Below are 16,770 nucleotides of genomic sequence, written 5' to 3' on the forward strand. Positions count from 1 at the left end.
GTCCATTGACTGGTCAAATATTGTCAGTTGACCATTTTTTGCAATTTTGGCAATTTTTTACAATTTTTGACTGATATTTGGCTAGTCAGTTGACCAGACTTTATATGACTGGTCAAATACCCAGCCAGTTTTGTTTCTTTTCTGCTTGCTTCATCCTCCAAATACATGTTGTTTGTCTGGTTCTTTTGTCCTGTCTGTCTTCTAGATTTCCAGGTTTCCTATAGATTTTCAGGATAGCCACCCTGTGTCTGTATGTCTCAGCATGCTGCATAATGTAATGAGACCCTGATCTTGCCACAATAGGAAAAAATAAATAGTATGATTATACATAAAATTCAGCGCTTGCATATGCATATTGGAGCAATATGCATATTGGAGTTACTTGTTTAACAAAAGCAAGTTAAATGCGAAGTGGTGTGTATTACCAAATAATTGATTTCAATTGGATTACTTGTGCATATAAAGTTTTAAATTATGCCTTAGGGTTGTTAGGTTGATTTTTGTGTCAAATATTGCTTTGATAATTGTCATTTAAACTTTTTTCTGCAGATTATTATTATTATCAGAATTATTATAACAACGTTGAGCCTCAAGATAATGCATCTGATCTACCTGTGGAGAATGACCATGGGAGTGAAGGTCCAACACACAATTCTGCAGATGAGCCACAGGCATGTGGTGACATTCAATCAGATGTGGATAACACAGAACATACTGAATGTGTATGTGGAGAAAACGTAATCCAGAATTCACAGGTAGTAGAACTGTTGCTGATTTAGAAGGTGCAGTTTAGCCATATGAGATGACTTTTACAGTGCTCTAGTACTGAAGGCTTTGTACAGATTTCTCACTCGTGTGTTATAGCAATAGCTGCCGATACCAGTCTGCCCTTCATTAAAGTGTAATGGTGATAGTTTTTTGACTGAGCACCAAACAGGTACTGGCTTTAGGAATGTGACTAAAGGGGTTGCAGATGGCAACTTTTGTTTGCTTATTGATTTGGACTATTTTGAATTGATGGCAAAAAAACTGAAAATCTTTGAATGAAATTCTGGCCCCACTGAAGTCTCTGAGTTTTGCCACTGACTTAGCTGCAGTCAGGTTTCAGTTCTGTTTTTCTTGGAGAATACTTGCATCCTCCATGTCTCTTTTATGGTACTAGGTTGGTTTTTCTGGGGGGAGGGAGAATGGAGGGGGTTAAGTTCCTTATACTGAGCATTATTTCTTTAAATGTGGAAACTTTGTTTATGAAGAAATTTTTTTTTTTTCCTATTCCCTGATTTCAGGAATCTGAAGGTACTTTGGTGTCCGAAGGTTCATTAGCAGAAAGCTTGAGAGCTGCTGCTGAGGCAGCTGTATCACAAACTGGATTTATTTATGATGAAAACACGGGATTGTATTATGACCATACCACTGGATTCTACTATAATTCAGTAAATATATGGCTTATTTTTTTTTTACATTTGTGTGTGTGGATTATTACATTTGCATGATATAACAAATTGATTTTAAAATTTTAAAATTATTTTATGAGTACTGATAACCTCATTGCAGTTTTTTCTGTGATCAATTTAGAAATGAACTCTGAAACCAGTGTTTATTTCCTACAGAGATTCTGTTTCATGTCAATACCTTGAGAAATAATGGTAGAGAGAACTGAGAAATCAATAACTGTGAATTTATTTCTGAAAAGATGGACAAATCTGGAGTAACATTGTTCTTGTTTTAATTTCTAATCTAGAAACTAACACACTTTTCAATATTTTTTTTAATAGAATTCTTATATGAAAATTGAAAATTACTGATTTGTCTTGATTTAAAAAAAATACTTTTAGCATTCTTACATCCCTATTTTGATCTCTCAATGTAGTATAGCACTGTTTTTATGCAATCAGCTACCTTATATAATTTTACGATCACAGTTGCTAAATTTATTGTGTAAGCAGTGGAAATGACAGCCTAAGACACAGATGTGGGCCTTCATTTAGTTCTTTATATGATGTCTCATAAATTTTTAACCCAGAAGGCATTTTTCCATGCTAGCATGGTTTCTGTCGGATTTTTTTATTTCAAAATTAGAAAATTGGGGTTTTAAAAAGAAGTAACATTTTGATGGAAAGATAGCAGTAGCCTTTCAAGTCCCGGAGGCTTCTTTGCTGTGAGAGAAATACAGGAAATGGTTAAATTGGCTGGATGTTGTCTGATTTAATATAGTTGAGGGGGAAAATATAAGATTACTGAGACTGTCAAAATATCTGGCAAAGTGGATCAAAATTCTGCAAGGGGCATTTAGCAATAGAGTTGATGAAAAATCTTCCTTTAAGTGTTGGATGCCTTTCTTTTGTAAGGGGCCTACTTTCCCATGAATGCAAGCACGTGCTCATTAGTTTTAAAGGAGGGTCTGTAATAAAGGAAGAAAAGACTTTAAATTTGCAAGAGAACGTTTTCTCTTTTAAATGTAATGCTATTGAAAGATGCTGAACTGATATCACTAGAAAAGAAGGAACAGATACAATCTAAACCTTGGCTTTACACGCTTTTCCACTCTGTCCCACCCCTGTGGCTTTCTCCATATCAGGTTGGAGATGAAAAGGAAAGCTCGGTCTGTGTCATTCAACCTTCAGCTTTCCTAAAAGTAGCATCGGTGTCAATTTTGCTTCTTTGTCATGTGACTATGCATTTTTAGGAACTAAATCAAGAGCTTTAAATCATTGCGTATAAGCCATTAGCATTCCCCTTTTTTACAGTTGTAGAAGTTATACCAACTAGTGCATTCCAACTAGTGACCTGTGGTCCTTATCTGGCCCCCTGAGACGTTCTGGTCCAAGTATTGCTCCCTCCATGCTGATCTCCTGCAACTGCCACTGGAGTCTCTAAGCTTCCTCTTCCTCCTGCTTCTGCTGCTTGCTTACACCACTGGGAGCAGGGCAGCACAGCATGGCTCATGGGGTTGAGGGAGCCCATGACTGGGAAGAAGGCTCAAGAAGATCTGGGATCGCCACGCAATGCAGTGTTGCCAGTGCAAGAGGCATGTGATATAATGCAGTACATTGGAGGTCCACATGGTGTGTGTGGTGCAGGGGGGAGCAGGGCTGTGGTATAGTGTGTGGTCCCAGGGGCATGCGAGCCCTGCCCACTTAGAAGTTGAACAATCCTGGGTTAAACTATGTTGTAATACAGTTCTATTTGACTGAGAACAGTATAATGACCTAGTGACCTCTCAAATAGAAATTAAGTGTCATTATGTATTGTACATTTTCAAGACCAGCTAAATAGTGTCAGCCAGTTCATTTTTCACAGCATGAAATAGTTGGTGACAAAATCCAAATAGAAGTTTTCCCTGTTCTTTTTATGAAGTTGCAATTTCATTATACATTTACAAATATTATTTAATATGGGGGGAAGGAAATAGGGAGTCGGCCAGGAGTTTTTACTTGAGCAGAAGGTCTTCAAACAAGATTACTTATGATTAAAGGGGACAAAGTTGTCTACTGCTATGATTCTACTTTAACAGAGACGATATCTATGATAAATTTGCTGATTCTTCTGTCTAGTCATTTTTGTGTGGTTTTGTGTTTTGAGGTAAGGGAAACATGGAGGTTTAAAAACTCTTAGCTTTTAGGATCGCTTGGTTCTAATGTTTTGTTTTAGTATTGTAATTAATATGTTCTGTATCACAGTGATTTGAATTGTTGTCATTTTCCTTGTTCAATTACTATTTTGATCTAGCAGTGTGATGTATGTAACTGAATGTGCTAAATTTTTCATATCAGCTTCACATGCAGTTCTTCTGAATTGCATACTGTGTTTATTTGATTAATATAAGGTTTAATAAAGTTCCCGTTACTTTTTTTTTCTTTCTAAAGGAAAATCAACTTTATTATGATCCAACCACTGGCATTTATTACTACTGTGATGTAGAAAGTGGTCGCTACCAGTTTCATTCACGAGTGGATCTTCAGTCTTACCAGGCTTCAACCACTCAACAGACTAAGGATAGAAAAGGGAAAAAGAAAAGAAAAGATCCAGATTCTATTGTATCAAACGAATATAAGGTAACTTTTCTATATTTGAAAAAAATTACCAAATGCAAAAATTATTTTTTCGTAATGAAGTTTGCGGGTTTCTTTCTGAAGGATTGATACGTGTCTAAGTTAAACATTGGATCACTAACTGGGAATTACATATTGAAAATAAAATGTTAATTTCTATTAAAGGATTGAATGAGGAACTTTCGGTTAGGACTCCTTTTTTTTCCCCTTCAATATAAAGAATTGTATGTAACTTGTGCTACAACTGAATTCAAAGTCGCATAACTATTTAAAAAAAAAAATCTAGCATCAATTCTTGCTGCTATTTTGCAGAGTAGCATGTTTAGTTTTGGGTTTGATGGGTTTTGTGTCAGAACTTTAATGTTCTCTTTGATTTAATTTTTTTTTTTTTGTCTATAAAAATCGTTGTAGCCCTCCATACTTATTTCATCCACACCTTATTGGACTCTGCAGTCATTTAGACCAAGTATAATGGCCATAATTTTTTGATACGCTATGCATTTTGTCATACCCTTCTGTTGATAACTTATTTGGTCAGGCCATCTTTTTGTCATATACAGTATACTACTTGAACTACATACATTAATATATAAATGTACTACAGCGTGTGTGTTCAGTTAAGAAGAGTCTAAGCACTCTCTTAGTATATTTTATCTTTAAATTGCCAAGAAAGCTCAGCATATTTTATAATCAAATAGTTTGCAAAGTATTAGTCACTTTCAAGTGATAAATGTTTTGTGACACTTCTAGAAATGTTCAAGAATAGTCCTTCTTAATGGATACCAGCATTTGTTATGTTAAATTATTCAGAGGAGCACTATGTGAATTGTAAATTAAGATTTTTATTTTTTTTTACTGTGCACATTTGATTTCCTCTGTTAACAGTGGTTCCTAGTTTGCTTTTTAAAAAGTGCTGTTTTATCTCTCTTGTCCATGGAATTACACTATCATCTCAGGTTGTCTGAGATGAATGCTTATATTAAGAAGTGTATGGCCCATTCTAAGAGAGTAGCAATGCACCAGTACTTCAGGTTCAGTAGCTACATAGGACATCTCACTTGTCGGAGAAGTGTTAAAATGAAATTTCCATATTAGAAAGCATTGTAAATCAGTTGGTTAGGTGGATTTTATATCTTTTTTTTTTCCTAGTGTATATGCTGATTCCTCCTCTGGGGGATCAGAGACAGCAGACTAATTATCCCTGTCTGCAAGTAGGCAGTTGGCATTCCTGAAGAACACAGTGTGTTCAGTCTTATGGGAGGGAAGCTAATAATGAAGCATTGGCTGGTTAGGATATTTAAACAGCATCTTTATTTTTTTTATGTACATTTGTCCTGATTTGGACAAGCATCAATCTGCTGGTGCCACTTCTTCAGAGCATTTCAGATATGGGGATTAATTCAAGACATGATGGTTTGCATAGACTACATGGAAATATTGTAATAGTTAATTTTTCCTGTTTGCAAATAAATAAATAAAAGTAGACTTCTTACATTTGAGCTCTGTAATAAACTGTTTCATGATTCTACCTAAATCTACAAAGATGTGTGTAGAAGTCATTTGGAAGTACATGGCTCATCCTAACAAGTGCAAACCAACACATTCTGGTGGTTTTCCAGAATACACTTATCTTCCTCTACATCTAACAGTTTAATTGTATTTCCTATGGCTTCTTGGATTTGGCTGATTTTATTCTTGTAAAATATTTTCTTTAGAACATGTTAGCACATTAAATCTCTGAGTGACATTTATGTACTACAGTCCAAAGGCACAAGGTAGACCTCCACAATTTATAATGTGTGTTTTTTGTTAGATGCTTTTTAACCTTATTCAGGCAGGCAAATTAGGTTACAGATGGATATAGTAACAAGATTTGCTGAGTTAACTTTTTAAAAAACTTCCAAAATAAATTTCATAGGCAGTGCACAGCCTCTTTAACTGTAGCTGTTGTGGATCTTTGAACACTGTAACTGAGCAGAGGTGGTGCTTTCAAGCTTAGCAATAAGGTCCTTGCTACAATTTTGTCACTAAGTCGAAATGGCAAGTGTGAATTAAAAAATAGTCTATAATCAAATATTTGAAATTTGTGTTGAACATTAACTTTGAAAGGTTATTGCCTTCATGCATATTTTTATATATTATTATGGGGTCCATAATTATCTTATCTAGCTGTGTTAAAATACATTTTCAGAGTTGGTGGTTGTAGCAGTGTTGGTCTAAGGACGTAGGCAGGCAAGGTTCTTTGGGTAGATGTGGTATCTCTTATTAGACCAACTAAAATAGTTGGAAAAAAGTTCTTTGCAAGCTTTCGGGCACAAACACCTTTCTTCAGGCATTGGGAGACTCTGCTGCTATGAGTTCTCCAAACTAGAAAAAAAGCTAAAACTATGATTCTATGATAAGAAGTTGGTGAAAATGTAAATGAGTGGAAGCTTGGAATAAATGGGTAGAAATAGGAGGGGAAGGGAAGGAGATTGTATGAAGGAATGTAAGAGGTCAGCTTCAAGCAGGTTACCTGGTGAATTAATGTCTGGCAGGTTATAATGTCGTAAATCCAATGTCAATATGAAGTCCATGATTTTTTGTATCCAGTAGATTTATGATGTAAACTTCATAGGCTCATCTACAAAAGCTGTTTTGTTAAGTTATGAGTTCTCCAAGGTAGAAAAGAAGCTAAAGTGTAAGAAGAAGTCAGTGAAAATGTAAATGAGTGGAAGTTTGGAAGACAAAAGGAACTGCAGCAGTCTCTCCCAATGCCTGAAGAAGGGTGTTTGTGCCCAAAAGCTTGCAAGTAACTTTTTTCCAACTATTTTAGTTGATCTAATAAGTGATACTACATCTAGCACCTTGCCTACCTATATTTTCAGTGGTCACTTCATTTTTACTTATTCTTTTTTTTTTTACGAAATGCATTCATTAACAAGAAAATTACATACTTGCAGGGAAGAAATTGTGATACTATTTTTTTAAATAGGAAAGACTTTCCTGCTTGTATGCTTGTTGGATTTGGAAAAATAGCTTGCTAACTGCTGCTGTCCAAGATCATTAGTTTCTTTTCATGAGATGTTATTACTTGGTGAATATATACTCTTGCACTTCTCTAATCTTTCATTGAAAGCAGAAGATAGTAAAGGCGGTAATAAATTATCATTGATAGAAGTCCTGTCATCTGAAAGCAGTCAAGGTTTGTAGTAATTTAGTAGTAGGATTTATTGTTGTAAGCAGATAGTTACTGTCTTATTTGTGAAACTGTCCCTTGATACCAATAACACAAACAATAGGTTTTATTGGGTTGAAATAATATTAGGCACAATAATGACAATGTAACAATGTGTATATTTTTTAAGGGAACATAATAAAAACTTAGAATACTGATTACCCACAAACCGTCATTGGGCACATAAGGTTGTTTAAAATTATTTTGAAAATAAATTCACTTCTGGTTTATGTTTTCAGACTGAGTTACCAGTTACTAAAATGGAGTACTAGTCTGAAAAATGACTGAAAGTGGCACCTTCTTATTAAATAAGCTTGTTTGTATTCATAGTCCTGCTTGCTTTTTTTGGCTAAAATAAGTTGTTAGTATTTCTTACTTTACAATACCCTCTTCTCAAGCAGGCTCAGTTGCAGGGGAAAGGATCTGGATTTTATTTTGGTTTGTATATCACAAACAGAACTGGTAACTAAATTCAGAATAAAGAGTCCTTTTTCTGGTGATAAATCCAAATGTACCTCAACAGTCAGATTCCTGGCTGAGTTGAAAGGACTAGCATTTCTTTAAAAAAAAAAAAAAAAAAATCTGTGACAATATACAAATTACATTCTCAGTATTGAGCAGGTGCCAGCATAGCAGTTGGGACAGTAGGTCATGATTATAGTAGCTAACACTGTGGTAGAGTTTTCAGATTTGTCTCAATAATTTTTATTCCATTTACATCTTTTTTTTTTTACCTAATTATTTAATTTAATATCACTAGTATATTGCTTCATTTTCCTTGATCTCTTTATTTTGTTTGACCATATTTTTGTATTTAGTGTTTGACTTGGCAGCCCTAGTGATGAAATTACTGTCAGTAAAATATATCTGTTTATCTTCAGTGAGTGTGGATATTTTCCTAACACTACTGGAATGCGGAACTATTCCCAAAATGTGAAATCTTCATTAAGGGAAATAAGTGTGCAAAAAAAGTTTTTACATACTATTTTTTTTACAGTAGAATTATAAAATAGAGAACTGTTAGAAGGCTTCAACTAAAAATTATATGATTTTAATTGCAGAAAATAGAGTAGTTTGCATTCTTAATGTCTCCTACAAAAATAAAATGGTTAAATTATTCTGTAAAATATGGAAATGAATGTTAATTCCTTTTTAGATTCCAGAACTTGTTTATTGCAAATGGTTTTTTTTCCAGGCATGAATCTGAGCATTCTGGCCACAAATTATTTTTGATAGAGAAGCCTGAAATGCCTTATGGAATAAGATAAATTTATACCCAACTTACACCTCCAGTGAAGTCTTATAATCCACATCGGATAAGGGTACAATTTCTTCTGGCAGTCCTAGGTTGAAGGAGAATAGTTTTCAGGGAGAATGTCCTTTATATAGGCAAAAACAAGTGAATTTGGAACATTCACAGTCTTAAAAGGATGTATTTTATTAAATCATACTAAAGACTTCTGGTTTAATTAGATCCATGGGTTCCATGTGGGTACAAAAATGATCTGTGTAGATCTGTTTGTAGGATTAGGTCCTTAGAGACTATGCAGAATTGATACATTGAGGCCTGTTGACTTGATTCAGTGCCTTGCCTTTTTCATGAACAAATTTTTAGATTCCTATATGTGTAGCATTTATTTTATCATAATAAAACCTAGCTTCAATCATCTGTCAAAGTGTCCTCTATTTTTACATGCTGCTGGTTGTACAGTTTACAACTGTAGAATACACTCTTGAATTCTGAAAGACACAGATCCTAGCTACAGCTCTAGAGACAAGGTTTTGTTGCAAATATTTCCCATAATACTCTTGAAACGGATGATACTTATTACGGTATGTAGTTTACTATTTGCTGCTGTTCATCCCATCTTTAGGTACGTCAGTTGACAGAAACCATGGCTAATCTGAAGATTTCTTCTTTTGGATTGGCAGCTTCTGGTGAAGGTAGAGTTGAGACACCAAACACATTAGTCTGTGGATGTTTACCTTTTAAATTTGATATATTTAAAAAATACTTAGTATTTGGGTAGTTGATATTTAGATATGTTTTTACTTGGAAAAAAATATTACATTATTGCATCTATTTGCAGATTGAGTTGAAATATTGTACAAGTAAAAACATCTGAAGAGAGCTTTGACAAGACCTTATCCCAAATATTTGCCAAAATGAACGTTAATTATCTAATTATATGGTGTCTTGACAAGCCAAGAATCCCCTTTCATGTCTTTAGGGCAGCAGTCAGATTTGTGCACATTGCACTTCAAAGCTGCCTGTCAAGGCAGAACAAGTTGTGTAACCAGGGCACTTCTAAGTTTTGTTATGATGTTTGAAGATGGCCTGAAATTATTATTTTTTAAATATTTTTCATTCTTAAGTTTTATGTTAGAACTTAAGGCAACTTCTAGGTAGGGAGATGAGAGCTGAAGAGCTTTGGAAACACTGGCATAAGACATATGATAGTTTAGGTTTTATTGAAACAAAGAATCTTGCAGTTCTACTTTCCAAGGTTAATAATACAGTGTTTCAGGTTGAAGGAGCCCATGTTAAAGACTCGATACCGTTGGCAGCCCATCTAATTAACTTGCCAAGTACCAACAATAAACACTATTAAAGCACTTCCTGAGGCTTCCAGCAAAACAGAAATGAAGCATTACATTTTGTGTTCCTCGTATTTCTAAGAATATATCCACGTGGGTTTTGTAGAGATTAACTATATCCAATTAGAAACCAATTATAGTTGAATCGGCATATTCCCTAACACAGGTACAGTTACACTGGTATAGAAATGTTTGTATTGGGATAATTTGCTTCCATGCTGTAGCACATCTACAGAGGAGTTCCATCAAAACTGTTCATAAACTCTGTGTAATCAGGTCTTAAAGACAGATCTAAAAATATTTTTTAAAAGAAGCAACATAAATATATTTCAGGCTTTTTTTTCTTTGTGGCAAAAAGAGCATAACATTGATTTTTAAAAACCCTTTATTGGTCACTGATATGAATGTGAAAGTTTATGCACAGTGAAGATTTGTCAGAACAGGTTCCACTCTTTAATAACTAAAGCATATCAATTTAAGAAAAGGTTGTGTCTAGACTTGCCTCTTTAAAAATTTGGAATAGGTGATTCATTCTAGACTTGTGGCTCTTGCATAGCAACACCAAGTGATACATAGTCACTTGTGAATGATTTGAAATATTTAGGAAACTTCTCCAGCTGGAGAGAACAGCTGTGCTATACATTCAAATAAAAGCTGGATAGAAACCAGCTGTAAGGTTATTACAGATTCTCAAGCATTAGCATTATAGCTAGGTGGCCCTTTTTTATAGCTTTTTTTTTTTTTTATCATGATGATTTCTTTGCATGGGTGGCCAGTCTAACTTTATTGCTCGATCAATCAGCTAATTATTGTAATATATGTAATGTCTAGCAGGGGTCTTAGTGACTTTTTTTTTTTTACTCCAAGATGTATTTGCTGTCACCTTGATCTTGACAGAATAGACAAAGATAGTGCAGAGAATTTGGCTACAGACACCATCAACACTAGGTAGTCAGTTCCAAAAAGATACACGAGTATTTGCCTTGAGTCCTTCTAATTTTTGTAGATTCAAAATTCAGATAGTAGGTATAAATACTTCTATTCCTTTCTTTCACTTCTGTCATAAACAATAAGTTGAGGTCTAGAGTGGATTGGGTCTTTTATTGTTCATACTGTACTTGGTGCTGTGGTAATGATATCACTTGCCATAAACCAAATCCATCCCATCTCTCTTCTGACTCTTATTGTGATGCACGTCTAAAAGATCATGGTGAGTGTTTCTCCATCATGGGTATCGCAGAGAAGTGCATAGTGTAGCAGTTCAACCATATGCGGATTTTGGGAGTGGATCAGGAGAGTTGCAGGGAATTATACAGTGGTTCCTTGCATTTACTGGGCAAAACAGATGCATGAGGAAAGGCACCTTCTGTGGGTTATAGTTGTAGTCACAAAACACATAATAGTCACCACTGTATGGAGAAACATATAATTGTAGCTCCTAATTGGGGAGGAGAATCTTACAATTTTTCATTTGGAAGATCAGAAGCCTGCAGCGTGCATTTCTCTGAATCTTAAAGAAATGATGCATTTCTCAGATATTTATGTTGTATTGATTTTTGGTTTTTTTTCTAAGCAGTGGTTATGTAGATTTAAGTCCAGCTATTAAACTGTTACCTGGACTCGTGGTATTTATTTGAATGCTACATATGTTCTGCACGGTTTTGTTTTTTTATATAGCATGCGTGTGTGCACACACCTGTGTGTGTGTGGAGATAAGGTTTCTTTAGCACAACTTAAAATGATCTTGCACATGAATGAATTGAAATAGTACCCATACTTAATATTTGTAGAGCACCTGGACATGAAGTTGAATGTAGGCGTGTGAAAGCATAAAGGAAGGACAATGATATTTAAGTGTGTTAAGAACCCAGAGTTTGAAGACACTATCTGTATGCTGCCATTTAAAAAGTAATAAATAAAGCAAGAAACCCCACCCCAGATCTTTGCAGGAATGTTAAGAAAGCAGTAAACAGCAAAAGTCACAAGAGTCATAGATTGTGAAGCTGGAAGGGACCTCAGGAGAACATCAGGTCCAGCCCCCTGCACCAGGCAGAAAAGACGACTGGAAGTCGGGTGACCCCAGCAAGGTGACCATCCAGTCTCCTCTTGAAGATTTCCAGGGTAGGCGATTGCACCACCTCTGGAGGGAGCTTATTCCAGAGTCTGGACAGTATGAAGAAGTTTTTCCTAATGTTGAGCCTGAAACGGTCTTCTAGGAGTTTGTGGCCATTACTCCTGGTTTTCCCCAAGGGTGCCCTGGTGAACAGTTGTTCACTGAGCCCTTGATGTATGCCCCTGATGTAGCGGTAAGCTGCTATCAACTCCCCTCTCAGTGTTCTCTTTTTCAGGCTGGAGAGGCCCAGGACTGCCTTGCCATACAGATCTCAGATCATACAGGTGGCCCTTCTCTGGACTCTCGAGCTTTACCACAATCTTGTTGAAGTGCGGTGCCCAGTACTGGACGCAGTACTCCAACTACAGTCTCGCCAATGTCAAATAGACTGGAAGAATTACTGCCCTAGTTTTGCTCAAGATGCATTGATTGATGCATGCCAGAGTATTATCTCCCCTGTTGGCTACAGCATCGCACTGCCAGCTCATATTCATACTGTGGTCTATTATTACTGCCAGGTTCCTTTCATTCACAGTGCTGGTCAGTTTGGTGTTGCCAAGCCTGTAGGTGTGTAGGGGGTCTTTTGTCCACAGGTGGAGCACTTTACATTTCTCAACACTGAACTTCATCTGATTCCAATCTCCTGAACTTGCTAGCCTGCCTAGGTCACCTGTATCTGCAGTCTACCTTCAAGCATGAGTACATTTCCCCATAGCTTGGTGTCATCCACAAACCTGGCCAGTGAGCTCTTCACCCACACATCCAAATCATTGATAAAAATGTTGAAAAACACTGGACCAAGCACAGACCCATGAAGGACACCACTGGCCACTTCTCGCCAGGACGACAGATCTGTTCATTAGAACTTTCTCTGGGTTCTACCTTACAACCAGCTCCCTACCCACCTAACTGTCTCACAGTTAAGCCCACAATCCTCCAATTTTCTCATGAGAACTTCGTGGGATACTAGATCAAAGGCCTTTTGAAAGTCAAGGTGTACAATGTCAACCTCCTCTCCCTTATCTAGGTGGCAAGTTACCTGATCGTAAAAGGAGGTGAGGTTAGTAAGACAAGACCTGCCCATGACAAAAGCCATGCTGATGTCATTCAGAATCCTACCTTTTGCAAGCCTGTTGCATATAGACTCCATGATGAATTTTTCCAGGATTTTTCTTGGGATAGAAGTTAGGCTGGATTGGCCTATAGTTACCCAGGTCCTTCCTCCTCCTTTTCTTGAAGATGGGCACAACCTTGGCCGTCTTCCAGTCCTCAGGGACCTCTCCAGAGCACCATGAGTTTTGGGAGAGTTTCGCCGGAGGTCCCACAATGACTTCAGCCAGCTCCTTCAGTAACCTCAGATGAAGTTCATCTGGTCCTGCTGACATGCATATGATGTCTGATTTTTTTTCAAATGTTCACATACCAGTTCTACAGTAATAGTAGGAAGGCAGTCATTCCTACCTTGCTCCATCTGTACCCAATCTGGAATGATTTTGCCCTTGGCCTGGTGAAAGACTGAAGCAAAATAGTCATTCAGGAGTTCAGTTTTCTCCTGAGTTCTTGAGCAGTAACCCCACACTCCAATTTGTTTTCCTCCTATTCTCTACATACCTAAAGAGAAGGACTCCTTATTGTCTTTGACTCCCGTTGCTAACTTTAGTTCAAACCGCCTTAGCCCTTTGAATCTGTTCCCTACAGGTGCAGGCCATTGTTGAATAGTCCTCTCTGGGGCATGCCCCAAGCTTCCATTGTTTGTATGCCTCTTTCTTAAGAGGGCTATGATATTCTTGTTTAGCCAAGAGAGCTTCCCAGTCCTTTTTGTTACTTTTCCTCTGTGTGGGAATGGATTTCCTTTGTGCTTTGAGGATTGTGTCTTTAAGGAATGACCACTCTTCATGCACTCCTTTCACCTTCAGCCCCCAGTCCCATAGCCCTTTCCCTACTGGTGACCTGAGTTTGTTGAAATTTGCATTTTTTAAGTCCAAAACTTCAGTCCTATTATCTAATTTCACTGCCTTGTGACGGACAGTGAACATGATGATTTCATGGTTGCTGTCACCCAGGCTACCTTCTGGTTTTAAGTTGGTCACCAAGTTGTCCCCCTTGGCTAGGACCATGTCTAGAATAGCGTTACTTCTGGTTAGCTCGTGCACCTCCTGAGCCAGGAAAAGCTCTTTGATGCAGGACAGGAAGGAATGCAACCGATCTGACTTGGCTGAGTGTTCCTGCCAAGAGATATCTGAATAATTGAAGTAATCCACGACTGCCATTTCCTGTGCTCGTTCAGCCTCTGCCAATTCTCGGACATACTCTAGATCAAGTTTCTCCCCCTGGTTTGGTGGTCTGTAGTATATACCTACAGTTAGGTGTCTCTCGCCACACCTTCCCCTCACCCCCCCGCAGTTTGACCCAGAAGGCTTCAAGCTGTCCTTTTTTGGAGTTGATGTCAGCCTCCAAGGAGGTGTACTGCTCCTTCACATAGAGAGCTACGCCTCCACCATTCTGTCCTACTTGGTCCCTTCTATGAAGGGCATAGCCCTTTATGGCTACACTCCAGTCGTGTGAGGAGTCCCACCAGCTCTCCGTAATCTGTACTAGATGATAATGGCCACTGGAGAGCAGGAGGGCTAGCTCCTCTTGCTTGTTCTCCATGCTCCTGGCATTAGTGTATAGGCACCTGAGGCCTGCTACTGAGGCCCTCAGCTTCCTGTCACTGATGGAAAACTACTCCCTCAGCTCCCGGGAGTGTGGCTCTTCTAATGGCCCTATCTACGGAGCTTTCCTATATGTTGGTCCGTGGGCATGCTACCATTAGTGTTTCCCCATCCCCCAGCAAACTCAATTTAAAGCCCTATCTAGAAGATTGGCCATCCTGGCTGAGAACAGGGACTTGCCTTTCCGTGTGAGGTGGAATCTAAGAATCTAATGTATTTTTATTAATGATGCACTGATACTGATCTGATACTGGACTGATGTACTGATATAAAGAAAATTGGCTGTATTGGAAATCGGCCCAATGCCAATAAATGCCTGTGCACGCAGCTGCAGTGCAGCACTTTGGCAGCGAGGAGCACAGCCCAGCAGCGTGGAGAGCTGCCTCCAGCTGGTGAATCCATTGTGGTAGAAGGGGGACCCAGATCAACCCCCCCTGCCCCCCCCGAAGATCAAGGGGCACAGCCCCCCCCCCCCCCCCCGTTCCCTCCCAGGATGCGCGCAGCTGCAAGAGCCACCTCCCCCCTCTCCCCCCCCCAACAAGCTAGGGGTCTGTCCCATGCTCTGCCCCAGCTGGGCAGTGCCTGCCCCTGTCCCCTCCCTCACTGTGGGGGGGCAGGGTATGGGGTTTATCTGCCCCCTCCCCTTCCACCACAACGGAGTTACCAGCTAGAGGTAGCCCTCCACACTGTATCAGAAATTGGATCGGTATTGGCCGATATGTCTCCTTAAAAATCGAATATCGGTATAGGCCCCAAAAATCTCTATCCGTGCCTCCCTAATTTTTATCTCCTAAACTCGTTTGTTATGGTGCCTATAACATGCCAGGAGCTTAAGGAGCAAGTATAAAGACAGGCATTATCCCACCAGAATTTTAATTCTGAAGCCTCAATTTTATGAAGGAGTGAATTGTTATAGATCCTTAAGCCCAGGGATAACAACATATGGGCTGCAGACAGGTTCTGCGCACTGCGTGCAGCATGTGGGGCTGGGGCCAGCCTGAGTAGCCTGTGCCAGTCTACAACCCAAAGGCATAGCTATGGACTGGATGTTAAGACTCCGTGGACCATATATTTGACCCCTAATGTAGACCTATTTATTTGCTTCCCATTTTGAAATTGGGATTAACAAGGAAACTGCTGAGATCAAAATGCTTTACAATATACTGACAAGTGCATTATTAATATTGATTAGGATGTTTTCAGAATTTGGTCTATGCTTTTTTTTCTTAACCTTTGATCTTCCTACAAGAAGTTCTAAAAATATTAGAAAGTTTTATCCAAGAGCAGTTGAATTCTTATTGGCCAAATTTTGAGATGGGGGGGGGGGGGGAATAGTTGCCTAATGCACAGCTTTTGAAATGATGCTAGAAACAATATTCCCACATATTTACATCAAGTTTAATGTTCACAATTTATATACATGTAGATCTGTGTCTTGGAAGATTGGGCCAGAAGTTCAAGCACTAGCTTGTGCTGTGGTGAAAGCTAGGTTCAATTCCAGCGCCACAAGCGCCCTGTATGACCTGACAAGCTTCTGTGCTTTAACGACTCTTCATTAAAAACGTCTGTTTCTGCCTTATGAGTGCTGTGTGGATAAATGTGGCTATAAATGATAAATAAAAGATATCAGATTCACCCAAAGAACTTTGTCTACTTATGTCCTTAGACCAACACAGCTACAACCTACATCCGTATTGTCTGAATTAGTCTCTTTTTCCATACTAAATGTGGGGCTGAATAGAAGTTATTTGCTTCCTTTCTGTGTGTGTCTCTCTCTCCAGTGGCCTGCAGTCTGAGAATCCTTCAGGGATTGCTGCTTTGTCAGAATTCGATGTCTTAATAAAAAAGCTCTTGGGATGTTTGTTACCAAATACATATCTACCTCTAGATTTAATTTTCCTTTGCTATCTAGTGTCTTGAACACTGAGAGGAAGGAGTTATTATATTCTATTTATTGTGTGCCATCAGCCAACTTTGAGGCCTTGGACAAGTTAGTTTAGCTGTCATATTGATACAATGAAATTACTTTAAACTGCATATTTAGGGTTTCATTTCAATTAATTTGTAGGACTTTGT

General features: G+C 38.2%; 1 protein-coding gene across 3 annotated transcripts in view; it reads left to right on the forward strand.

The window, feature by feature from the left end:
• AGGF1 (angiogenic factor with G-patch and FHA domains 1) overlaps positions 1 to 16,770 on the forward strand; it is a 42,540-nt gene that overhangs the window by 6,445 nt on the left and 19,325 nt on the right. For 2 of the 3 annotated variants that reach the window (XM_006268183.4, XM_059725103.1), the window contains 3 exons: positions 550 to 755; positions 1,287 to 1,433; positions 3,867 to 4,055. In XM_006268183.4, coding sequence (XP_006268245.1) covers positions 550 to 755; positions 1,287 to 1,433; positions 3,867 to 4,055 — 542 coding nt within the window. Of the gene's footprint in view, positions 1 to 549; positions 756 to 1,286; positions 1,434 to 3,866; positions 4,056 to 9,143; positions 9,214 to 16,770 lie in introns of all 3 variants that reach the window. The other variant, XM_019482287.2, reaches the window with a different exon arrangement.

Source organism: Alligator mississippiensis, chromosome 3, assembly GCF_030867095.1.
Source record: "Alligator mississippiensis isolate rAllMis1 chromosome 3, rAllMis1, whole genome shotgun sequence".
NCBI classification, from domain to species: Eukaryota; Metazoa; Chordata; order Crocodylia; family Alligatoridae; genus Alligator; species Alligator mississippiensis.